This window comes from Megalobrama amblycephala, linkage group LG17 (assembly GCF_018812025.1).
Source record: "Megalobrama amblycephala isolate DHTTF-2021 linkage group LG17, ASM1881202v1, whole genome shotgun sequence".
Lineage (NCBI taxonomy): Eukaryota > Metazoa > Chordata > Actinopteri > Cypriniformes > Xenocyprididae > Megalobrama > Megalobrama amblycephala.
In genome coordinates, this window is record NC_063060.1 from 41166475 (window position 1) to 41182843 (window position 16369).

The 16369-nt window shown below is 37.9% G+C and overlaps 1 protein-coding gene across 2 annotated transcripts; it reads left to right on the forward strand.

The window, feature by feature from the left end:
• Positions 1-1751: 1751 nt before the first annotated feature.
• Positions 1752-13315, forward strand: ftr66 (finTRIM family, member 66). 2 transcript variants are annotated; one of them, XM_048164511.1, is made up of 6 exons: positions 1760-2701; positions 6173-6268; positions 10307-10528; positions 10624-10774; positions 10911-10970; positions 12181-13315. In XM_048164511.1, exons 1-6 carry the CDS (start codon positions 2114-2116, stop codon positions 12708-12710), a joined length of 1647 nt encoding a protein of 548 aa, XP_048020468.1. In that variant the 5' UTR covers positions 1760-2113; the 3' UTR covers positions 12711-13315. The 2 variants fall into 2 exon arrangements, with proteins under 2 accessions (XP_048020469.1, XP_048020468.1); XM_048164512.1 differs by lacking the exons at positions 6173-6268; positions 10307-10528 and having other exon boundaries at positions 1752-2701.
• Positions 13316-16369: the final 3054 nt, after the last annotated feature.

The following is a 16369-nucleotide window of genomic DNA, read 5'->3' on the forward strand; positions in this document are numbered from 1 at the left end:
TACCCATTGTAAGGACTTAGAAAACTATTTATGAAGGTAAAAAAAGTTACTTAGTTCTGCTTTAAAGGTTTTTTTATTATTATTCTAACACTTGTTAGATAGTTGAAACACAATACTTAGTTTAAAAGTGTAATTTGACAATTTCTCTCAAAAAATCCTGTCGTCACCGTGCACAATGAATTCTAGGATAGGCAAGGCCATGAAGGATCCCTCTGATGTATCCTCCATCACGCAGGAAACAAAGGACACATTTGGTGGCTGTGTTTGAAGGAGCCTTCAAAATGGGACAGCCTTCATCGCACCACTCTGACGCAATCGTACATCGATTGCGGCCTTTGAAGGATGCAGCCTCTGAATTGGGACGCACCTAGTAAGACTCATTGGACACTTCATTCAATGGACACTTTGCGATCACATCCGCTATCCACAGGAGAGGATTTATGAATGGAGTTGAACTGACGCTGGTAGGTCATGACAACATGGCGGATGTAGTACGTCCGGATTACATTCATACTACCCACATTCATACTATATAGAAAATATTTTTTTATTGGTCGCAAAGTAAATTCAAATTCAAATGTAGTACCTACTCTGAGAGTACGCGATTTCGGACTCACCGACACTTATTTTGTTTGTGAATAAACTAGCTATTTTGAACTAATCAGATCAATTAATTATTCAACAACTCGCTTATAATGACTTGGCACTTGGCACCACCTAGTCACTGCAATAAACATCTAGAAAAAGATGTTCTCAACCTTTTTGTAATGTGTCATTCTGTCTGTTTTGTTTCATTGTGTTTTGGTTCTGTTTTCCCTGTTCTGGTTTACCTGAGTTCCCTGTTTTTAGTTCCTAATTTATGCATCTGTTCTGTTTTCCGTTGATTACTCATTCTGTGTATTTAATTCCCAAAGTATAGTTCACTTTTTATGCATACGCGAGGGTCAGCGTACAGTGCGTGTGATGCGAATTTTGTCATCAGAAGAGTACATGCATACTGTATGTGCACCGCCTGATTTTTGTAAGGCATAGGCATGCGCATTTAATTTTTTTTTGCAGTAATTAGTTTAGCCCAAAAAAATTAAATGCGCATGTGCATTGTTACAAAAATCCGGCGACGCACCTACAGTGCGTTGATTCACAAGGTAGTCAAAGAAAAACTGCATAAACAGAACAGACCGGAACACATGCAAGCTACAGCGACAATGGAGATGACAGATTCTGCGAAGAGGTTAGAAAGTACCCTCATTTGTAGAACTCTAGCATGAAAGAATACAATGATGTTTACATGGGTTGTAACTTATGACAAGAGATTGCTCAAAACTGCTCATGTGTCGAACGCCTGCGTATGCGTACGAATCAAATGAAGTATACTTTCAAAGGCTGTGCGTTTGACTGTGCATCACTAGCGTATGTGTAAAAAATGAAGCATACCCAGGGCTAAAGCCTTCAGTTCATTCAGTTCTTTGTTTAGCCTCGTTTTTGTCTTTATGCGGTTATACCATTACTTCTGAAATCTCCTGTGTGTTCTTGTTGGATTACTGTTTTTGTTGTGCACTTTATTGCAGCCACTTCACTCGTTAAACTTTTTTACTCTAAGAATTTTTTTAAATATATTTTACTCAGAATTTGTACCCAGTAAATATCTGAAAGCTTGGCATAACTAGAAAAATTCTTTATAAAAATACCCATGACATTTCAAGATTTTATTAATTTACATGACTTTTCCAGGTCAAGACATCCTGGTTTTCCAAGGCCATATGAATCCTGATTCTACAAAGAAAAAAAGAGTTTAAGGGTGTGAATAAAAAGAAAATATATCTTGATATTTTGGTGTATTTTAAAACTTGTTTTATATTATTTAGAATCTTTAGAATTTTAATAGAAAATAGAATTTTGAAAAACACTGATTTTCTCCACAGTGTGGCAATCTGAGGAACCCTAAATGGTTTACAGTTCACAGTGCAGCATTTTTATTACAATTACAGTGCAGCAGGGACACACATTTACCTATCTGTCATCTAAATAGGAAGAATAGAGGGGTGTGGCTCATTCGTGTGAAACTGAGAACTGAACTCATTTGAAACATTTCCCTACATTACAAAACAACAAAATGGAAGGGCTCCAGGATACAGGAGAATTTTGCTGTTCGATCTGCGTGGATGTGCTCAAAGATCCAGTGGCTATCCCATGTGGGCACAACTACTGCATAGGATGCATTAATGATTATTGGAACGAAAATGATCATTTGGAGGTCTTCGGCTGTCCCCAGTGCGCACAGACATTTAGCCCCAGGCCTGTTCTGAACAGAAGTACCATACTGGCGGATATGGTGGACAAGCCGAAGAAACTGGAACTTCCAGGTGACTCTGAGATTTGTAGTGATTGCATGCCAGAAGATGTGACCTGTGATTTCTGTACAAGTATCAAACAAAAGGCTGTGAAGACGTGTTTGGTATGCTTGGCATCGTACTGCCAAAATCACCTTCGAGCACACAACAAATCTCCTGCCTTGAAGAACCACAAGCTGATTGAAGCCACTGTGATCCTCAACCTGCTAGAGAAGATCTGTCCTCGTCATGAAAAATATTTGGATATGTACTGTCGAACTGATTATCAGTGCATATGTCCGATGTGTGTGATGGATGACCACAAAGGACACGATACAGTACCAGCAGCTGTGGAAAGCACAAAGAAACAGGTAAAGAACAATATAACAATCATCTTTCTTGTTTTCGTCTTAGTAGTAGTAGTCTTATGTAACAAGATATTTTTTCATGGTTCTAAACTCTATGGAAGTCTCAGTAAATTACAGAAACCTTCTTTAGTAGCCCAAATCATTTTCCACTGAGGCAATGCACATTTTCCAAAGTGAACTCCAGCTCAATATGAACAGCTTTCATTGTACAGAAAAGTTCATGCAACAGGGGGAAAATATGAGGCATCGAACTGATGTTTTTAAGGCTGTCCCTTGAGCTCAGGTTTCCAGACAAGTACCTGTAAATACGTGTAATGTTATAAGGTTAGGATAATATAACAAAGAGAACTTCCTGCTTCACATTCAAATTTCAACCTGCATACACAAGAAGAGGGAAGCAGACCTACCTGTTAACCAACCAGAGAGGCTTGACCTGTTGGCTTTGAATTTGTGGTCAGCTACTTTGAATATTCTAGATAAATATCCTCATATATAAATGTACACACTCATTTGTTTGTGACAACAGTAACTCATATTAAACAATCAAATAGAATATAAAGTTACCCTAAGAGATGTTAACAAATTTCCAAATAATGCAGAGTCTCTATTCTGTAGCATCAGATTAATTCTCCTCCACAGAATAATCATGTTGGTATATTGATCTTCTATTTAAGCTTCTTCATCTTCTTCTGAGACTATTTTAAACAGAACCTCCTCCTAGAGATTTCAAGCTACAACCACCAAACCTGGCTCAAGCCTCGTACACACCGAGACGATTATCACACGCGTGTTTATTGAGACGTTTTTCGTTTTCATACCCAAGTGATTTTCAACGGCGATTCGTCGAGTGAACGTGCAAATTCACTCCCTGACAGCATATGGCGCTTGTGTTGAACGGTTGTAACGAAGCTGCACTCAGGCAGGGATCCATATGCAAAGCTTTATTGAAAGGTGAGTGTCGTCGTACAGGCATGGTCTAACAGGAACAAGGGACAGGCAGAGACGTGGTCAGGATACAGACGGTAGATCAGGGCAGGCAGATATCGTTCACAGAACAGCAGACAAGGCAAGGGTCAGGACAGGCAGCACAGGATCGTAGACGGTAGACAACAGGTTCAGTAACAGACAGGCGACAGGAAAGTAATGCTCGGAATTGTAACACAAGGAAAACAAGACTTCGCAAGGAGGTGGTGTGTGAGTGAGTCCTTTATAGTCCAGGTAATGAGCTACAGCTGTACAGTATGTGGCAACTGGTGATTGGTGTGGAATGTGAGCATGTGACTGGCAGGGAGGATTATGGGAAATGGAGTCCAGGAACTGACGGTGATCGTGACAACGGTAGAGCAAATAAACATATTTATGATATTAATAAAATTAAAGAAGATAAAAAAATACAGATATAAAATGGCATATGCATGACATATGAGAGATGGGTAGACAGAAACGGTAGTTCAAATAAGTCAAAATGACAGTAATGCAAGTGAACGGTAGTGCAAATAAACATATTTACGAAATAGACATTCTCAACTATATTTCTTGAATGTAAAAGTAAAAATACAGAAATAAAATGGCATATAATACACATCTGTTGATGTGGCCGAGAACTGGCACAGCACCCATAATTTGTACGGTCTTCCTCATCTACTTACTTCCTCTTCGTCGTCTTGGTATCAATGTGTGCTCGGCAAGACCGTTTTGTGCTTGAGCGCCACCAAGTCATGTTTTACTGTAAGTTCAGCATCTCCTGGCACGTGAACAAAAGCGCCAATCTCATTGGCTGGCCAGTTTTTAATGCGGCGTGTCAAACCAAAAAAATGACGCTTTTACGATTGCCGTTTTGTGCATCAGTGTGCACACTCACATTGGCACCCTTTGTTTAGTCACGAGGCATTAAACGGTGGTGATAATCGCGCGTGATATTCGTCCCGGTGTGTACAGGCCTTCAGACTGTTCTGACTCAGTGTGCTGTCTTTTCTTACTGATCCGACTTACGATTTCCGTTAAACGGATGATTAAAACTACGACAATTCCCTTAAAGCCTGTACACACCGGAACAAATATTGCACGCGATTATAGCCGATGTTTAATGGCTTGTGACTAAACAAAGGGTGCCAATGTGAGTGTGCACACCGACGCGAAAAACGGCAGGCGTAAAGCATCATTTCTTTAAAAAACGCCTGGGGTTCATTTTTTTTGGTTTGACGTGCCACGTTAAAAACCGGCTGACCAATGAGACTGGTGCTTTTGTTCACGTGCCTGGAGCTGCTGAACAGTGTTGCCAAGTCTGCGGTTTTCCTGCGTAATTGGACTACTTTTACACTGCTGCCGCGGGTTGTTTTTCATGTCCTCGGGTTGAATCAACCCCAAATAATGTGATATTTAGCCCCTGGAATGCGAATTACCAGGGGAGCCCCGCTAAAAACGCAGATTTTACCCCCCAGAACGCGATTTTTACCGTGGGACCCCCCCTGAAATGCGTCTCGAACGTCTTGAAAAATGGTGGCGATAAGCACGCGCGATATTCGTCCTAATGTGTACGAGGCTTTAGACTTTCTTTAAGGGGGTCAAAACTTTCGTCCAATAAGAGTTGTAAGTATCTAAGCTGTCGCTAGCAAAGCATAATGACTATCCTTGGACAGCATGCTAAAACGTGCTAGCAATATGCTAATTCATGGTATCAAAATGTTAGCATCATGCTAATTCATGTTATCAGCATTCTATAACATGTTAGCAACATCCTAAAAATGTTAACAACATGTTAAATCAGACTAGCAACATACTAATTCATGGTATCAATATGTTAAAACATGCTAACAACATGCTAATTAATGTTATCAGCATGCTAAAACATATTAGCAACATCTTAAAAATACTAGCAACATACTAATTCATAGTATCAACATGTTAAATCATGCTAGCAACATGATAAAATAGGCTAGCAACATGTTAATCCATGCTACTAAAATGTTAAAACATGCTAGCAACATGCTAATTAATGCTAGCAAAATGCTAAAACATGTTAGCAACATGTTAAATCATGCTATCAACGATAAAACAGGCTAGCAACATCCTAAAAATGCTACTAACATGTTAACTCATGCTAACAACATTCTAATTAATGCTAGCAAAATGCTGAAACATGCTAGCAATGTGCTAATTCATGCTAGCAACATGTTAATTCATGCAAGAAATGTGATAAAACATGCTAACAATGTGGTAAAACATGTTAACAAAACATGGTAATTCATGCTAGCAATGTACTAAAACATGTTAATTCATGCTAACAATGTGGTAAAAACATTAATTCATGCTAGCAATGTCTTTCTCGGTGCACTTCATTAAATTTAAAGCTTATAAAACTTTCAAACTTACAGCTTTGTCAAACCAACATTAAAGTGTGTCTACAAACTTTTCAATCTAGTTATAGTTAAGAAGCATGAATATTACACTGAAAACATCTGTGTTTCTTCACAGAAAGAATTAGGCATGACACGTCAGAAATACAAGCTCAAAATCCACACTAAAGAAAAGGACCTGCTGGAGCTTAAACAAGCTGCAGATGCCCTGAAAGTAAGATACTTCCAGAACTGCTTTAACTTAACCAAAATGAATGAATCATCAAATCAGTGTTGCCAGATTGGAAATGTCCAAGTATCGTACCAGAAGTTCAAAATGATCGTATTTGGAAGAAAATTATTTTTAGTTTTTAGTATAGATAAATGAACTAAATTAATAACTAATGATTTTTACTTAAACTTGAACTTACTTAAACTGGACAATCACACTATGTTAGCTGCTATACAGCCAAAATTATGTTCCCTCCATCTCTGTAAAGCTATACTTGACACAATCTGCATTGTAAAAGCGCTATATAAATAAAGGTGACTTGATGAGTCAAACGTACAGAATACAGCTATTTATCTAGACCAACAACTAGGCATACCTTAGTGGGAAACAACTGACCTAATCGCTGCGGCAGGAACTTTAACTTGTGCTTGTGAGTCATTCTTCACGATGATTGGCCGAGAAGACGTAACATGAGATAAGATGGAAGACATGCCTAATAGACCAGGTAATATGTGTTAAATTTGAGGTGAAATGTTCACTTTTCCATAAAAGCATGAAATTTGGTACACTTATACAGTTTGGGGCCCTGAACATTTTGTATTTTCTATCATATCTTCTGAATCAAACATGATAACACAGAAAAAGGTGATGTCTACCCCTATGTTTTGAGGGTCAAGGATTACAATGATACCATATAAAACATCATAAAGTGTTCAGGTGAATAGTTAATGGTGAGTTCAGTGACATGAGAAGGAAATCACAGTATCTGAGAACCTAGGCTAGACTTTATAATATCATGTCTGTTGCATGCATGTTGTGTAGTTTCAAAAGCTTAATCCTTTGGTTCATTAACCCTGACAATACAGTGACTGTAAAGAGTAGAATATTCAGTATGACCTTAGCAACATAGCTTAAAACGAATGTCAGACACAAAGATTTAAAGTCTCCTCTACGTTGACAGAGAGCTGTGTATAGTTACATTGACATTACTACATTGACACAGGATTGTTTTTGTATTGCAGCCACAACTTAGGAGTGGACTAGCTTGCCTGTGGAAGTGTTGACCACAATGGTCTTCAATCGCTTGTGTTCATCCAACCCCAGACTGAGATGGCATATCTGGTGCCACCTCAAGTGCTTGTCTCCAACAGTGTCCTCCTTGGTACACTGCTCTTTTGAGGTGCTGCACCAGTGCATCCTTAGATGAGGGGATTTGTCCCATTCCTCCTCCTTTCTTTGTGAACAAAGCAAGATGAGCTTGATCGATGTTGAGTTGACTGCTGGTGCAATCACAGAGGAGAATTGTTAAGTGGTTCATAATGAAAATCACCTCCTGTGGAATGCTTTTTGGAGCCTTTGACAGGGCATTGAAGGCCTCTGTTGTCATGCCTTCACTGGCTGTGATACAGCATCTACATTTGCAACCAGGGCCAAAAAGACAGGCATGACAACAAAGGCCAAATCCCCCCAACTAAGGATGTACTGGTGGCAACAGACTGGGGTTGGTTGAACCCAAGCATTTGGAGACCACTGTGGTCAACTCTTCCACAGATAAGCCAGACCATCCTTGAACTCTTAAGCTGTGGCTGCAAGAAAGGCTGCCGGTCGGCACTGCAAATGTAAAAAAGCTTCTTTAAAGTGCACAGCTCTGTGTCAATGTGGAGGAGACTGTGAAGAAGGTTCAACAACAAAACAATCAAACAAATGTGTTTGTGAAAGATTTTTTGATGTAAATCTTTGTGTCTGATATTCTTTTTAAGCTATGTTGCTAAGGACATATTGAATATTCTACTCTTTACAGTCACTGTATTGTCAGAGTTAAGGCCCTAGCATACTTCAAACGAAGTTCTTTTTCGTTCTTCTTTTAGGGGTAAAACGAAGTTCGAAATGCTTGAGCTGCGATATACTGTAAACGAACATCTGCCCACACTGCTGAGAGTGACGTTTAGATGAATATGTAAATATGTGCTGTGCACTTTCTTCTCAGTAACAAAATAAACAACAAAAATGAGAAAACAGCAAGCATTTATTACAGAAAGCATAAGAAAAGCGTCTGATCATAACAACATGGGTATGTTAGCATGAGCTCTGCAAATTAGCACTCCAGTCACGTCATGTCTTCATATCACTTGATTCAAAAGTTTACTTAAAATCAAGCAGCTTTACAGTATCAAACATGAAAAACAATGTTAGTGCCTCATTTTTTTTTACAAGCACAACTTCATTTTGTACTATAAAGCGGCTATCCAGTGTGTTCATGTTTTCACCCACGGAGATATTACCTCGACGAACTCAAACACATGAAATGAGTCAAAGACGCGTTTGACGCGAATGAAGGCGGAGCCTCAGCGCACACCTCCTGTTACGTTATTGTCATGGACCAATGGTAGTACAAAAGTGTTTTGCAGCTGGAATGAACTTTTCCTGAAAGTTCGCTTTGGCAAGCCGTTTCGAACTTCCAAAAAGAACACAAAACGAACTTTGTTTTGGCCTGATTTTGTTCGAAATGACGTCACATCAGTTCGTTCTTTGATTTCATGTGAAGTATTCCGGGGCCTTTAAAGGATTAGTTGACTTTCAAATTAAAATTTCCTGATAATTTACTCACCCCCATGTCATCCAAGATGTTCATGTCTTTCTTTCTTCAGTTGAAAAGAAATTAAGGATGTTGATGAAAACATTCCAGGATTTTTCTCCTTATAGTGGACTTCAATGGCCTCCAAATGGTTGAAGTTCAAAATTACAGTTTCAGTGCAGCTTCAAAGGGCTTTAAATGATATCAGACAAGGAATAAGGGTCTTATCAAGTGAAACGATCGGATCGGTCATTTTCTAAAAAAAAATTTAAAAAATGTATATGCTTTAAAAACACAAATGCTTGCCTTGCAAGTGCTTCCGCCAGACCGCCTTCCGTATTCTTCAAAAAGTTTACGCTGTATGTCCTACACCTTCCCTATTCAACTGGCAGCGCCAGTTCCATTTTTTTGTTATTTGAATATGGAAGCCGTTCTGGTGGAAGCTAGATATTTAACTTGTTTAAATATGGATATTTTTTTATACAAATGCATTGCTTCGCTTCAGAAGGCCTTAATTAACCCCCTGGAGCCGTGTGGAGTACGTTTATGATGGATGGAGACACTTTCTTCAGCTCTTACTCATGGGTCCCATTCACTGCCATTATAAAGCTCAGATGCGTCAGGATATTTATTAACATTTCTTTGATTATGTTCATCAGAAAGAAGAAAGACACATACACGTAGGATGGCTTGAGGGTGAGTAAAGCTTGGGAAAACTTGAAAGTGAACTAATCCTTTAATGAACCAAAGGATTAAGATTTTGAAACTACACAACATGCATGCAACAGACATGATATTATAAAGTCTAACCTAGGTTCTCAGATACTGTGATTTCCTTCTCACGTCACTGAATTCACCATTAACTATTCACCTGAACACTTTATGATGTTTTATATGGTATCATTGTAATCCTTGACGTCACCGTTTCTGTGTTATCATGTTTGATTCAGAAGTTATGATAGAAAATACATAATTTGGTTATGGAGGAAAGTAAAATGGTTGCCATGGTGACCACGAGGCATTTTTGTAATGGCTCCATTTCCGAAAATGTTCAGGGCCCCAAACTGTACAATTGTACCAAATTTCATGCTTTTATGAAAAAGTGAATTTTTTTTTCACATATCACCTGGACTATAACAACGTTCACGTTCTCCTTACAGTCATGACGTAGAGGATCCACAGCTAGATCAATGAGTATAAGCCGATTACAACCATCATTTGAAGTGTCACAAAATCATTATGGGATTTTTTCCGTTATTGATCGTACATCGTACAGAGGTCAAAATTATCGCACAAATACGATAATTATCGTACGTCTGGCAACACTGCATCAAATGTTTTAAATCAAAAACATTTAACCTGAAAATGAATCAGTTAACTCTTTACTTTGTATTAATAAATTAATTATTATTAAATAAAATATATTTTAAAAAAATCACTGGATAAATGTTTTTGTGCCCTAAAAGAGCTCTGCACAGGCTACTCTGGAAAATGGTGAACAGATCTTCAATGAGTTGATGCAGTCTATTGAAATGAGGAAGTGCAAATTCAGAGATCTGATCCAGGATCAAGAAAGGGCTGCGGAGAGCATGCTGCAGACACTGGAGCAAGAAATCACTGAGCTCAAACAGAGAGATCACGAGCTTGAGATGCTTCTGAAGTCTGAAGATCACGTTCATGTTCTTCAGGCAACCCTAAACCCAGTGCTGACTGAAAAATATACAACAAAATTGCTCAGAATGAGCCATTTGACAAATACTCCTCTCTTTCTCTCTCTTTACAGAACTGTCATTCCTTCTCTTCCGGCCTTCCTAACCCACCCATCACAATAGCTACACTCTCAGATTTTAGCAAGGTGAATGATGCAATCTCTACTCTAAGGAAGAAGCTTGAAGCTGTCTTTAAAGGGGAATGGCTCCGGATCTATCAAGCAGGTGAGTGGAAAACAGCCTTATCTGATCTTTCTGCCAAAGCAGTTCCAGTTTAGGTGATCTGCATTTGTTATGTAATTCTGCCTTTTTGTTCCATCATTTCCTTGTGATGTACACATGCTTTCCATTTTCTCTCCAGCTAGATCAATGAAGATCCTTCACTGCACAGTGCCCAAAATTCGATCAGAGTTCCTGCACCGTAAGTCAGTCTACTGCACTAATGCAACATGGCATTTTACAGTTAAACATTGATTTCTAATTAAGCAACTCAAACAACAGCGCTGTAGTTCCAATTTCCGAAAACCTGCTATCACACCCATGCTGATATTCAGACCAACATCACAATGCAGTTTTACTTTACAAACTTTTAAACGGTAGTGTAGATTCAACTTATCTTATTTACAGTACAGTCCAAAAGTTTGGAACCACTAAGATTTTTAATGTTTTTAAAAGAAGTTTCGTCTGCTCACCAAGGCTACATTTATTTAATTAAAAATACAGTAAAAAACAGTAATATTGTGAAATATTATTACAATTTAAAATAACTGTTTTCTATTTGAATATATTTCACAAAGTAATTTATTCCTGTGATGCAAAGCTGAATTTTCAGCATCATTACTCCAGTCTTCAGTGTCACATGATCCTTCAGAAATCATTCTAATATGCTGATCTGCTGCTCAAGAAACATTTAATGTGTACAATTGTACAAAATATTTGTGTACAATATTTTTTTTCAGGATTATTTGATGAATAGAAAGTTCAAAAGAACAGTGTTTATCTGAAACCTAATCTTTTGTAACATTATAAATGTCTTTACTGCCACTTTTGATTGATTTAATGCATCCTTGCTGAATAAAAGTATTCATTTCTTTAATTTCTTTTCCAAAAAAAAAAAATAAAAATTCTTACTGACCCCAAACTTTTGAACGGTAGTGTATAATGCTACAGAAGCTTTGTATTTCAGATAAATGCTGTTCTTTTGAACTTTCTATTCATCAAGGAATCCTGAAAAAAAAAGTACACAACTGTTTTCAACATTGAAAATAATCATAAATGTTTATTGAGCAGCAAATCAGCATATTAGAATGATTTCTGAAGGATCATGTGACACTGAAGACTGGAGTAACGATGCTGAAAATTCAGCTTTGCATCACAGGAATAAATTACTTTGTCAAATATATTTAAATAGTACACAGTTATTTTAAATTGTAATAATATTTCACAATATTACTGTTTTTTACTGTATTTTTAATTAAATAAATGTAGCCTTGGTGAGCAGACGAAACTTCTTTTAAAAACATTAAAAATCTTAGTGGTTCCAAACTTTTGGACTGTACTGTATATATGATTTGAATGTGATACACCTTGAATAAACAGTTTTGATCTCTTATCCTCTATCCATTTCTCAGATTCCTACCCTCTGCAATTAAATCCTTTAACATCCCACAAGGACCTTCGTTTGTCCAATGGGAACAGAGAAGTGGCCGTTCAGAGCCAAGAGCAATCCTGTCCCGACCACCCGGAGCGCTTTGATTACTGGTGCCAGGTGCTGGGCACTGAGGGCCTGACAGGCTGCAGCTACTGGGAGGTGGAATGGAGTGGGATGGGAGTAAACATTGCCGTCGCATACAAAAACATTGCCAGAAAAGGGGAAAGCAGTGAAGCTCACTTCGGTCACAATGACAAATCCTGGAGTTTGTTCTGCAGCAGGAGAGGTTATGCTTTCTGGCACAACAGGATTGCCAGTAAGATCTCAGAGCCTGGCTCGTCAAAGATAGGCATTTATCTAGATCATAGGGCCGGGACACTAGCTTTTTACAGCATTGATGACTCAATGACCCTCCTACACAGGGTTCAGACCACATTCACACAACCTCTCTACCCTGGCTTTGAGTTTGTGTGCTGCGGAGCCTCGATCAAGTTGTGCCAGCTGGAGTGAGGGAAAAAGGATGGGCCTATTTGGCATTGGAAATTAAAGAACGTGTAAACAATTAAACATAAATTCGACTAAGTAGGCTGTGCAGAATATTCAAATTTTGATCGATACTCATCAGCCGATAATTATTTTCACGTTATGGTCAATAACTGAACTATCAGCTAATGGCTGATATTAAAATAATGTGAATTAATAATAAAGTACTAAAAAGCTAAGTGAATTTAAACATCAAAAATCGATATATATATATATATATATATATATATATATATATATATATATATATATATATATATATATATATATAGATCAAGAATGAATTAAAAACTCTAATATATTGTATATATGGTAGGCTACTTTTATATTGTGTACTCCTAATTGTACATTATGCAAAATATCTTTTTTTTTAGTCAGCGAAACACTTGTGACACATTTGTGTCTATGATCACGTCTTTCCATTTCAACTACCACACAGTGAATTGCTGTTATTTCTGTCTGTGGAATGTCTCTTGAGGTTAATATTGTCTGAATGCCTTTACACTTTTATTCTCTGTCAGTTATGATTAAAAAGTATGTAACAATCCAAATAAAATACATTTTGCATTATATTTGCTTTGCCTTTCAGAGACAACCTCATTCTTCACATCGCAGAGTCTATTTCCCTTCGGTATTTGATGACATTTAGTATGTTTTAGCAGTACAAACACTCAAATAAATGGCGCAGGAAAGAGGCTTGAATAGCAACCAAAGCCTTATAGACATAATAAGAGAAACAGCGACCTCTGGTGGCCAAAAGGGTTGGAACCAGGCCTTCAGAGGAAAAGCACAGGAAAAACTACTAGAGAAAAACATAAGCCCCCTGTTTCACAGACAAGACTTAAGCTTGTCCTAGACTAAAGTGCATGTTGGAGCTGTTTTAACCGAAAGCTTTATTTATCTTAAAATATGTCTGTGCCACTGTTTTGTCTCAAGATGCACACACCATTAATGTTTTTTTCTAGGGTATGTTTATAAAAGCTACTTAAAGGTGCAGTGTGTGAATTTTAGCACCTAGTGGTGAGGTTGCAAATTGCAATATAGAGAAGCTACAGTGGCCAACACAGGACAAGGATGTTGTTGTCTGGCATCTTTGTCCTGCAGAGAGTAGCCAGTCGAGCAAACGCGCTCTGTAGAGCAGTTTGTCCATTTAGGGCTACTGTAGAAACATGTCGGCGCAAAATGGCGACTTAACATGTAAGGGGACCCGCGGTGTATGAGATAGAAATGGCTCATTCTAAGGTAACAAAAACATAACGGTTCATTATGTAAGGTCTTTATACACCACTGAAATGTATGTATGTTATGTATATTATATTGCATTTCTGTCAATAGATCCTCCTAAAATGTACACATTGCACCTTTAAATGCCCTAATTGAACTAAGGCCTAATCCTGTCTAAGCCTAAGCCCTGTCTGTGAAACCGGGCCATACTTTAGTATCAGATGATTAAAAATACATTTGTGAACTATAAACTGTTTAAAAATGATATAATATATTCACTATAATTTTGCTTTAGAGTGCCAAGAACATGTGGGGCAACATTTCTCAGAGAACGACTCTGGAAGTCTGGATGAAGGTTAAGTAGGCTACTTTGGAGATGAAACGTTGCGGGTTGATAACAAAGATATAGAAAGACGGTTCACTCCTATAAACCCTTTTCACATGTCCAGGTTTCTCAAAACATTGTCATAGTTGGGTAACATTCTATGGCAGTGAATGAGAGAATACATTAAATATATTTTTTGTGTCCACATTTTCACAATAGCAAAAGAAAAACTAATCAACAGTGTTTTCACAACTTTCAAAAAGAGGAAATAAAATAGAGACTGATAACAGCAGTCAGAAGAGTGAAAGAGTCATTTTTTCCGTCACTCCCATAGCCGCTGCATTAGAAACACCCAGCGTTAACTTTTTTTGTAACTTTATGAAAAGGTAATACAATACTAAGTAGCCTATAGTGTACATACATTAAAAAAAAAATGAAAATATAAAAAACTATGCAAGATAAAACAGCCAATCGTTGATTGATAAAGTCATTGCGTCACTGCAGCTGCCGTTAGAAGCTTCGGTTCCCATAGAAACCTGAGACTCGCGCTTAGGACTGCACATGCGCATTGTCTCGTCTAGCCTGAAAAATAAGATTTTTTTCACACTATTTGGGCATAAAAAACAACATTTATGCGACAGTTCATGTCAGATTTTGTTGCTGATTTGAAATATGTTGTTTAATTGTGTGTTAGCCAAGCAGTTTTTGAGATTTCAGGATTCCCCCATTCAAATAGATAGGACTTGGTCTTGGATGTCTGAGCTGCCCGGAGGCGTTGCAAATATGGCCGCCGAGTGAACAGAAAGGGAACTTTGTTGATAATAAACTGCTTTTTGGTAATAAATAAAATGTAACATGTAGATATAATGTACTAGTTTATCTAAATTCATGTGAATGCACTGACAGGCTGAATGAATGATGTTTGGGATAACCTGTGTGAGAAACTGAGAAACTATACCTCTAATGTGGATTCAGACCATGTTACACTACGATAGTTTACCAGCGCCAGTTTCGGGCTGAAAATATGCTGATAGGATTTGGCAGTGCACCAAGATGCAGTCCTGCTTGTTTTGGAAAGAACACAACATTCCCACAAGACAGATTTTCACATAGTTACTGAGGTGAGTCAGATTAATTATACTGATTTACAACTGAGATGAAACTATTTGCTTATCAGCTCTACAACTTGAGGTTATTAAATCCAGATTTTTTAAAGGTCAAGTTGCATTAAATGCCTTATTTTTGCTAAATCTTTTATCTCAATCATCTGGACTGCAAAACTCATTTTAGTACAGCTCTCATTTGAACACTCGCATATGAACGCTGAAGGCTGATTTATACTCCGTAGCGCGCCAATAGAGGGTATGCACGTGACGTCACCGTCGACCGTTATGACTGCGGTTACACCCACTGACTCTGAGTGGCAAAAGACTTGAGTGGCAGCATTGGTTTGCAGCGTGAATGCCGTGAAAAACACACAAAACACATCCAAAATGGGAAAGAGCTTTGTGACTGTATGTACAAATAGCTTTGACACAAAATCTGAGGTATATCCACTGGAGTCCAGTTTCTGTGAATTGCAGCAATCTATTTGCTTTTTTTTTCTGTAGCTTTTGGCAGTCTGTAAAAATCCCAGTGTCCACATGTACCTGATGTGTGCCGGATCTGGGCCACACTATGTTGTTGTCTGGGATTTTTACAGACTGCCAAAAGCTACAGAAAAAACAAGCAAATAGGTCGCTGCAATTCACAGAAACTGGACTCCAGGCAAAGAAACATGTTTTGCAGTTATCATTTTGTGTCAAAATGTTGGATTTTGGTTTAAAATCATACCGTATATATTGTATTGTTATATATTGTGTTGACAATCATCACTTAAATATATTCTGCATGTTTTAAATAAACACTGACAAAAAAATACACAATTTTTAGGGCTGGACGATATAACATTGATAAGCGATTTAGACCTACCTATATTGTAGTTATATAAAATATTCACAGGCAGCTAGATTTGCTTTATGTGTTTCCCCGGCGTCGAAATCAGGCACATATAAATGTCAGGAAACATGATTCCTGG